The 10,775-nt window shown below is 41.8% G+C and overlaps 1 protein-coding gene across 3 annotated transcripts in view; it reads left to right on the forward strand.

Annotated features, from left to right (window-relative positions):
• VARS1 (valyl-tRNA synthetase 1) overlaps nt 1–9,046 on the forward strand; it is a 53,328-nt gene extending 44,282 nt beyond the window's left edge. For all 3 annotated transcript variants that reach the window (XM_089684886.1, XM_089684885.1, XM_089684887.1), the window contains exons 28-31: nt 2,653–2,764; nt 5,435–5,610; nt 5,733–5,882; nt 6,999–9,046. In XM_089684886.1, coding sequence (XP_089541012.1) covers nt 2,653–2,764; nt 5,435–5,610; nt 5,733–5,882; nt 6,999–7,067 — 507 coding nt within the window. In that variant the 3' untranslated portion in view covers nt 7,068–9,046. The remainder of the gene's footprint in view (nt 1–2,652; nt 2,765–5,434; nt 5,611–5,732; nt 5,883–6,998) is intronic.
• Nucleotides 9,047–10,775: the final 1,729 nt, after the last annotated feature.

Genomic DNA, 10,775 nt, shown 5'->3' on the forward strand with positions numbered 1-10,775 from the left:
TCTGTATTCTTTGTGCATTTGTCTGTTCCAGGGAAAAACTGTTGCAGCCAAGAAGAGTTAAAGTGATTCCAAAGGCTTGTTTTTTTCTTGTTTTTTTAAGAAAAAATAACAAACATGTTTATACTTACCTGATGTGTGCAGTGGTTTTGCACAGAGAGCCTGGATCCTCCTAGTCCCGGGTTCCCTGCAGGCTCTCCTGGCCCCTCACTCCTGTCGGGTGCCCGCTCAGCAAGCAGCTTGTATGGGAGCACCAGCTGCTCCGTGTGTCCATTCACACACGGAGCTGATGCTTGGTCCCGCCACTCTCTCTTCTCACTGGCTGTGATTGACATAAAATAAGTTTATCTTGGTCTCATCAAACCACAGGACATGGTTCCAGTAATCCATGTCCTTAGTCTGCTTGTCTTCAGCCAACTGTTTGCAGGTTCTCCTCATCTTTAGAAGAGGCTTCCTTCTGTCACAACAGCCATGCAGACCAATTTGATGTAGTGTGCCATGTATGGTCTGAGCACTGACAGGCTGACCCCCCACCCCTTCAACCTCTGCAGCAATGCTGGCAGCACTCATACGTCTATTTCCCAAAGACAATCTCAGTATATGACACTGTTCACTTAACTTCTTTGGTCGACCATGGTGAGGCCTGTTCTGAGTGGAACCTGTCCTGTTAAACCGCTGTATCGCCTTGGCCACCGTGCTGCAGCTCAGTTTCAGGGTCTTGGCAATCTTCTTATAGCCTAGGCCATCTTTATGTAGAGCAACAATTCTTTCCTCAGAGTTCCCTGCCATGAGGTGCCATGTTGAACTTCCAGTGACCAGTATGAGAGTGAGAGCGATAACACCAAATTTAACACACCTGCTCCCCATTCACACCTGAGACCTTGAAACACTAACAAGTAACATGACATCGGGAATGTTTAATTGCAATTTGGACATTTTCACTTAGCGGTGTACTCACTGTTGTTGCCAGCGGTTTAGACATTAATAGCTGTACACTCACTACTCTACATTGTAGCAAAGTGTTATTTCTTCAGTGTTGTCACATGAAAGGAGAGAATAAAATATTTACAAAAATGTGAGGGATGTACTCACTTCTGTGAGATACTGTGTGTGTGTGTGTGTATATGTGTGTGTGTGTGTGTGTGTGTGTATGTATGTATATATATATATATATATATATCTCATACATCCCAGGAGTTTTCATGGTGATTTCCTTTTACTTGCATTTGGAGGAGGGGAATTCCTAGCGAAGCACACGCTTCTCTGCCTGCATGCCTGAGCTAAGGGCAGATGGTTACAAGTAAATGCTACATGTATCATCTGCCCTTGCTCATGATTGCTGTGGCTAAATCTGCTGGGGGGGTTCTCAACATAATAAAGCATAGAGACATGGATAGATGGGCGAGTTTGCTTTGAATGTTACAAATTAACTTGTGATCTCGGTTTGTGGTGCTCAGATACAGTCCAATTCTGCTTTAACAAGGCCTATTGAGTGAGGAACCATTATAGGAACCAGGGATGTGCAATTCATATCGTCCAACGCAGGCAGGTGGTTTTTATTTACATTTAGCCCTGCTGCAGAAAAGAAGCAGGGTTTACATTTCTTTTTTTGCAGAGCAGATACCAGTGCAGCATGAACAAATCTTCATGCTACACCAGAGTTAGCAGGCTCTCCACTCATCCATGCTGCTGTCCCCTCTCCGCCGGCCTCTCACTAGCTCAGCAGCTCCCTCAGCCCAACCACTCCACTTGGCGGCCCCCATTTAGTCTTGGCCACTCCCACACTTCTCTTACTCTTCTTCTCCTTCTTGGACACGCTGACTTCCTTTTCTCCATTTGTATCTCCCTCCGTCTGCATACACTCTGCTGCAGAACACACACACACACAGCGGGTGGCCTCAGGACCCGGACCACCATACAGGACATGTCAATGTCAACACACATCAAACTCTGTCCTATTACTACTTATCTACTCCACCTGCCATATCCACATACAGCATTGTACTTTGTGATTACTGAATGTAGGGATAATCAGAGGTGGCATGCCACCTCTGACCATCACCACGCTCTGTATGCCACCTCTGACCATTCACACATTCGGTATGCTGCCTCTGACCATGCCCATGCTCGGCATGCCACCTCCGACCATCCCCACGTTCGGCATGCCTCCTTGGACCATCCCCACGCTCGGTATGCTTCCTCTGTTCATCCCCATGCTCAGCATGCCGCCTTTGACCATCCCCACACTTGTTGAGGTGTGATTGCTGAGTGAAGGGTTGATCATCCTTAATTAAATATGGTTTTGGTTAAAAATCAGGACATGTAGATTGTCGAGAGGACAAGTAGATTGGTACCCCGATTTAGTCCCTTGGACAAGTAGTTTTTGATAAAATTTCCACACCCCTGAGAACACATATATAATAGGTGATGTCTAAAATATCAGGGTGACGAATGAGGTTTGTGTGACAGACATGTAGCTGTTACCCTTGGCTAACATAATCCAGCTGTGATTTGTTTGGAGCAGGTCAGGAAAAAAAACCCCCAAATGTTTGGTTGTTTCAGGTACCACAAAGACCTATAATACAGCAACACATGATCTCAGGAATCACCTTTAACACTAACCATTCCTCTGTTTTGTGTATTTGTTGCCTGTAGTTCCGTTGGCGACATGAAGGGACTGAGAAGAATATGGATCTTGCATTGCTTATAGTGAAATCCATTCGGTCTCTGCGGGCTGATTATAATCTCACAAAGACAAAAGCAGACAGTAAGTACTCAGTGAAACAATGAAGGTAACTACACAAGGTAATGTAATGCAGAAAATGTCACCTGGAATAGATTTTGGGTCCAGAAGCTGCATTCTTTGAGGAGTTGACATCTAGATGGTGTGATTATTGATGTTATCATTGCCTGGTAGAAAATAAAATGAAAGCAGAACTCCAGGCAAACAGCTACACAACTCGATGACTTCACTTTACTCTGTTACAGTGAAAGCTGGTTCACACCATCTTGCACAGCAAAGCATAGCATATAACACGTGCTGCCACCCATTGTGGACCTGCTCAGCAAAGCATTGCAATGCTACCTTTTTTTTTTCTTCTTTTAAGGGTTCATTCACACTAGGTACATTGAGCTGTATTGATCTGCATTTGTTAAAGCAGGTTTAACACAAGGACACTATAAAAACAATTGGTGATCAGGTTCCCCACAACAATCATTCATATTATTATTGTTATTGTTGTTATACAGGATTGTATTGGGATGCATTAGAAATGCAGGGAGCTGGCATGAACCAGCCTTTATAGGTTGTAGAAAGATACAGTTGTGCCCACTCTCTACCCCCAGCCTGTTAATTGAACAGAAAAAAAGCTGTGAGGGACCAATAAGGCATGCTCAGTCTTTGCTCCTACTAGCATGTTCATTGTCAGCATATTTGTATGCAGCACACCTTATTGGCTTTCAGTCTTGTCTTCCCACGCTGTCTGCCCATACAGTGGGGATTTCAGTTGCATTAACAGAAATAAATGTAATGATTTATTAGGGATTGCAGAGCTCTATTTAGTGGTATATCTGCCTGGAGTTCAGCTTTAAACAGTCATTCTTATCAAAAGTAATATCTAAGATATTAAAGGTGGACCGTTGTGGGTGGAGTCTCCTGCATGCTTTTTGCGTGTCTCGGGGGTTCCTGTGTTGAGTTCTCCATGACCAAAGTTTCTTACTGTGTTCCTTTCCTACTCAGAATTTAGAAAGTCCCCGCCTTAAGTATTCCCAGGCATTCTGTTTCATTTTCCATAATGTACAATAAAATTCCTTGCAATTGCTAGAGAGGGTTTGAAGACATAAATACAGAGCTATCATCAGTGGGTTAAAAATAGGTATCTCTTTAACTCTAGGAAAAGTAAAATACTGTGTTTTTTTATTTTATTTTTTTTGCTGACTAGCTTAAAATTGTAATTGATGACTCTCTTGTATCTTGCATGCCAGTAATCTCCCTATCTGAACAATAGCATGACAAGTTACTGCTGCTTGACTTTTGGAGCACATTTATTTATTTAAAATGTTTATTGCATTATTGGGTCTCTCCTTCCTCTTTTTCATAGGACTTTGAACATGATTGTTCCATGTTTCTCTGTATAGGACTCTATTTCTGTTTATTGGCCAAGGCAGCTTTTATGATACTCAGACTTTGGACTGAATGTATTTGTACAATAGTTATTGGCACTGCAATTGTATTTAAACATGAACAAAAATATTCAAGGATAATCATGTATCATCAGGTGCTGTTATTTTAGTTATCCTGAAATGAACTGGTCTTTTATTGATTGTGTTTAACAGTATTGCTATTCAGAGTGCGTAGACTAATTCCTGTTAGTTCCTGACTGAGAGAAGGTTGTGTTTTAAAGTGTTACTAAACCCACAACAGTAATATCAGTCTGTATATGCAGTAAAGCATGCTTGTTATACTCACTGTGGAACCTAAAGGGTTAATCCTCTGCATTGTGTAAAAAGGATGTTTTATCCTTTCTTCTCTGTTCCTTCCCTTTTTCAAACGTCCACCTCTTATCTCCTGATAAGACAGACTGAACCGTAGGCATTTGCACATGCTCAGTTTGGTGTGTTGCTAGAAAGGGTTTTTTTTCCCCTTTGGGAGAGTGCATGTGATCAGCACAGGGCAAATCAGAACTGGTCAGACAGAGGTCAGGGGTTTTGGATCCTCCTAGAGTAAAAAGAAAACTCCTTGTACAAGCTTTAGCTAGTGCTGTGCTGGACACTGATAAAAGTCACAAGACTGCTCTAACTTCTGATGAGAAAATGTATTTAGCCGTTTATATTTACTAAAATAATTGAATTTCCATGTTCTGTGTACTGTGGGAGATCAGATATAGTGGATGGAGGTTCCTGGGTTTAGTAACAATTTAATGTCCCTACCAAAGTCCCTGGCAAGCAGTAAGTCTAGTTTAACCGATCATTATATTTTTGGGGCTCCAAAAGAAAATGTGACACAAACTTGTGAAAAAAAATTGTGTGCAGACAGTAGCTCCTGTGGACATTTAAGCTAGGACCCCAGTGCTACAAAACTAGTGTTGTCTTTGTTGTATCTTGTAATAAGCTGAGAAAGCCACTAGTAATATTCTACTGTCTGGCAAGGTTTCAGTGGCCACATTTTGGCCATGGAGTATCTTGAGATGTAAACCATTATAGCTTGGCCGTAAAGTGTATATCTGGACAAAATAAAGAAAAACATATTCAGTACACCTCTGAAGACATTCACATTCACCTGTTTTTTCTCTTAAAAAATGCTGCAGTTACAAGAAAATACATGTTAATCTGAGCACAAATTCCAGTGAGCCACTATAGCTGCAAAGTAGTTTTCTTACTGGTACCAGTTTGGTATTGCCAAAGACCAGGAACTCTCAGTCTCCCCTTGTCCTCATAGGTTACGTTAAGTGTGCAGATGATGATACCAGGGCTGTGGTTGCTGCTTATACCTCGTACATCACCGTCCTCTCCTCTTCTCAATCTCTGATGATTATGCAGCCTGCAGACAATGCTCCAGATGGCAGTGCTGTGAACACCGCATCTGATAAAGCCACCGTCTACCTTATTCTCAAGGTGAGCCTGACAGGACAGTATAGTGACAGTATAGTGACATGACGTAATGGCTGCAACTGCATAGCACAGTGATGCAGCACTCGGGTGCAGAAAGTGATATGAATTCCTGTGTCTCCTGGCAGGGTCTTATTGATGTGGAGAAAGAACTTGGTAAGCTGCAGCTGAGGAAGAGTGAGCTGAACCGACAGCTTGAGAAACTGCATGAGCGCGTGTCTGGAGCAGATTACCGCAACAAAGTTCCCACTGTAGTACAGCAACAAGATGCTGACAAGGTGAGTTACAGCTCGTAGTAAGGTCTGTTAGAAGAAAGAGATGCTTGATACTGTGGATGGTAAGAGTTGGTTTCCATTTGTTAAGCTGCTGGGCCTCTGTCAGCCTTCCACCAATAATGTAGCCTCTAATTACTTTCTCCTTCTCTTCCTCGTGCCTCCACACTCCTGTATTCCCCTTCCCCCCTTACTTCCTTTGCTCTTCATCCCTCTCCTCTTCCTCTCTCCCTCTTCCCTCTCCTCTTCCTCTCTCCCTCTTCCCTCTCCTCATCACTTTCTTTCTGCTTTTCTCTCCTCTTCTTATGCTCCCTCTGCCTCCTTCACCTCTTCTCACTCTCCCTCCATGTCTTTCTTTTATTTTCACTCATACATTTTTGTCTTTCTTCCTCTTCCCTCTTCCCTCTTCCCTCTTCACCAATTTCACTTTCCTATTCTTCTCACCTCTTCTTTCTCTCTCTCCATCTCCGTCCTCTCACTTCCATCCCTCTTCATTCACCCTCCACCTCTCTCCTCTTCTCACTCTCCCTTTGCCTTCTTATTTTTCTCTTTCCCTCCCTCCCTCCCTCTCTCGTCTTTCTCCCCTATCCTATTTTTGCTTCCTCTCTTTGCCTCCTGTCCTTTCCTCTTTTTCCTAGTCCTGCATCCTCTCCTTTTTTTTTTTTTTTTTTTTTTTTGCTCTGACATATTGTTCTGAAGGTGTTGGTTGCCCCACTATCATGGTGACTGCCAACACTTTGCTACTACCTATACTGATCAGGACTTATGACATTTACCTAATTTTCTTGATCTACTTGTTGTAGATCAGTAACTCAGTAAATATTGCAGCCACAGAATCAGTCTAACAGCCAGGCAATCGGAAACTGTACAGGAATGGTAGGCTGCATATATCTGTCATGACAGGTTCACTTTAGTCTTTACAAGCTCGCTGTTCCATCTGGATGGCACCTGTTTCAGTAAAGACATTTGATATTGGTGAAACATTTTAAAAGTAACAATGTGAGAATGTTTGCTGTGGAAAATGTGTTTTGGTTATTAAAAAAAAAAAAAGTCAAAAATTAGCTTTACTGTATATATTCATGAAAGCTGTCTTTACTCTTTCATCCCCTATCTTCTGCCTAGATGAAACAGTTGGAGACAGAGGACCAGAAGGTGGAGGAAGCTCTGAGCAGTTTTCAGAAGATGGTGTAGTATTTATTTATTTTCCACTTGCTCAGGATTGCGACAACGGCCCATATGCTGCTTCCAAACTTCTCTTTTTTTAACAAAAACAAGAAAAAATCTAGAAAGACATCATGAATGTGAATGCTGTAACATACAAAAAAAACCGGATGTAATAAAAGCTCTAGAATCCTGTAAAAAGGAATTGTGGTGTTTGTGAGGGATTGAAAAACATTGTGTGTATGTGTTTGTATATTAGTATCTTATAAAAAAGTAATAGATGCGGATGTCATTGAGGTAGGAATACAGCGTATAATACATTCCTAGCAGATGCTTCATCCCCTTTCCACTCTACTAAATAAACATGCTTCTATTCCTGTCTCTATCCCTATCAGAGAGATATCCTATCACTTCCTGTCATTGGTCACCCAACAGGGACACCAATAGCAGTTAAAAAAATGGGTGACATCCAAGCCGTTGCTGCAGTGTCATGAGCTCTCCTCTGCTTGACTCCAGAGCAGCTTACTCTCTCCATCTCTATAACTTAAGGGAACGGTGCCCTGTAGACCAACAGAGACAGAACATGGATAAATGTGCATGTATTGCAGAGTTGTACTGATTTTGTTTTCTCAGGCTACTATCTTTATCCTACAGTACAGGACACAGGAATTGATTTGTGGACCATGGGTTATATGTCGCTACCTTCAGATGATTGTACACTGGGCAAAGGCTTTGCTGGGTCCACCCCTTGGTGTCCCCACATACCAGTGCCCACTCTGTGAGGCTAAAAAGTTTTGCTAGTGTCCTTAGGTGATGGACACCTCCGCTTGAAAAATTTCCTCCTATGTGTAACCAGATTTATTTTTAATTCTTCTTGTTCCACTTGGGGACAGGATAGCCTGGAAACCGGGTTTCTCTTTGCTTCTTATTGTCCTTTGAGGACTTCTATCATTTCCCCACCATGTACTGCCAGATGACATGTTTTTTTTTTTTTTTTTTTTTCTCCTTTTTTTGGGATTAGGGGTAAGGCATGACTTTCATGGCTCCCATAGGACCTGCCCCACTTTTCTCTGGAATTCCTTACAGAAAGGTCCTCCTGGAGTTTCCTCCCTATGCTTCTACCACTTGCGTGGTCATTTCGACCCCCCCTTTTTTTTTTTTTTTTAAAGGGGCTCCTGCCCTTTGGGTTCCTCCTTCCCTGCCTGAGCCCATTCGCCTGCTGAGGTCGGGTTCTTGGTCCTATATACCACTTAGCCTATATACGTTGAGTGGAGCCACCGTTTGAATTCTGTTTCAAATATCTCCCATTTTGTTGGTTACTAGGCAACTGTTGAATTTCCACTGTTCCTTCTCCAGGATAGAAGTGCTTCTGCTGCTAAGAGTTTGTTTGGATCTATTTACCATGGTTTTTTTTTTCTTGGGAGGGGTTTAGCTGTAGACCTGTTGTAACTGTTTAGCTGCATTGTTTCCCACCCCTTGATTATTACTTGGGGACATACCATACTCTATGAATCAATTCCTCGTTCCTGTACTGTCCTTCAAGACTTGGAATTTACAGTCAAATTCCCTTTTTGTAGCAGATACAGTAGGTGTAGTGTCCTCTACCAAACAGAAAAAATATTTTTTCCCTTTCTGCTAACAGTTTGTTTTAAGTAGTACATAGTACATGCCTGACGTATGTAACAGCTGGGTGCCGGAAAATGCATATGAAAGTTGTTTGACAGTGGCAGAAATATATAGCTGAAGGACAGTCGGGAGGATGGCAGTGACAAGAGGAAGAGAAAACCTCACTTTGCTAGAGGAGAACAGAACAAAAGGAAAGTCTGCCAAAATGTGTGTGCATGCTGTCTAAATTTGCACATTATATCAACTTCTCTGAGAACACAATGTGAATTCAGTTCAGCGTTAACTTTCCAACATCTGCCAAAAAGAAAGTTTTCATTGTTAACAGAATATAGTCTGACCCTTTAAAAACTGGTCATGTGAAAAAATAAAAAAAATCCCTGGCATACTTGGCATTCCAAGTGTTTTTTCTTTGTATTGGTCTCTATTGAGTTTTCCAAGGTTGTGACACGCTCTGTTCTAAGCAGTGAACCTAATGAGATGCCAATAAATGACCACTCGCTGCAATAAAAGTCTTATTCCAGCTGAGGTGGTGATTCAGCAATGCAGAGGATGACCAAGCACAACAAAAATGTCTTTAGAAAAGAGAAACCTTTTTTCCCAAGCCATTTATAATAATGATTTAACTAGAAAACATTGTACCTCAAAAGGGCTACATAACGCATGGGGTTTATGTAGAAGTTTTTATTAAAGTGAACCTAGACTTTATTATTGCAATTCTTCACTGAAATAATGTAGTGCACATCTTGTGCACTCAATCTCATTGCTGTATAGGTCTAGTGTGAGAAACTGCTGCCTATGACTGCTAGTCTCACCAGATTTGGAGTGAGACCATTTGGTGATGTCATTACTGTGCTGTTCACTGTTCTACTTGCTGAAGAGGAAGCTGTATCTGATGACCTGCAATGCAAGGATCTCTCTACATCTGTGCCTCCTGTCCACTCCTCCTTCCTCTTGAATATTACCCTATGTCATCAGGTACACAGCTCTGACAAGAGGAAGCAAAACCCTGCCCCTACTGAGATGGCCACCTCCACATAAAAACAGCATAGAGCAAGTTTTCCTGTTAAGTATATCACTGAATGTGGGGAGTCTTGTATATGAGTTATATCCTGTTGTATAAAGAGCTGCTCTTCCAAACCTTGAAAGCAAATATTGTCTGAAAGTAGGAAGGTGCATCTAGATGTGGACTGCAAGTATCTGGATGTAAATATATGATATTGCTCACCTTTGGAAATCCCATATCTTTGTGTATTCTATGTATAGTTCAGCTACAGTGCTTGGTTGGTGGAGCAAGCGGCTCTCTGCCAGCAGATAATTTTGTTATACAGGGCTCCTAGACAATGGTTTTGGCGATGTTACCAATATTTACATGGATTGCAGGTTGAAATAGTGAGGCAATAGTGACGATCACTCAGTATAGACAAGATTGATTCTTCTTGGTCTTAACATATGTTGTCGGTGTCTTAAAAAAAAAAGGAACAGTGCCACATTCTGAAACATGTTAACACAATTGAGAATTGATGAGAAACAGATTCACAGAGGTCACATGCCTGGAGAAAGAGTCCCCAAGATGTTTTTACACTGTGACGTAATCATTTAATAAAACTTTTGGACATTGTTTTGGAGATCTCTGGTGTGCTGGTGACATATTTCTTTCCCTGTATGTTTCTCGGTTTCCAACCAGTGGTTGCTGAGGCACCCACCTACTTTACAGCCATTTTTAGGAACGTGTGCATTGGAAATATCTCATTGGAAGCACATTTTTGGGTTCCTCCTCCTAACAACACACTTAATGTTATCAAGACTTATTGAAGCCCCCGGATCAGTGTGACAGTTGGGCAACTATAATTTATTGAATGAACTGACCCCATACTTTAATGGTTAGCTACAGAACTTGTCCAGAAGTGTTTGGTAGAATTATTGCAATTCATACAGCTGACCTAGATGGGGTTTTCGTTTCCTCAACTAAGCCGACTGTTTACTTTAAAAATAGCTACTTCCTCATGAGCATATTGATAAACTGTAGTATGTGTGTGGAGGTAGTCAGGGGACAGAGGAAGTGAAAATCTTACACTGCAATGTTGTAGGAGCTGAGTAAGGAGGGTGGAACAA

This window comes from Staurois parvus, unplaced genomic scaffold (genome assembly GCF_062004578.1).
Source record: "Staurois parvus isolate SC_StPar_1 unplaced genomic scaffold, SC_StPar_1.0 ptg000361l, whole genome shotgun sequence".
Taxonomy (NCBI): Eukaryota; Metazoa; Chordata; class Amphibia; order Anura; family Ranidae; genus Staurois; species Staurois parvus.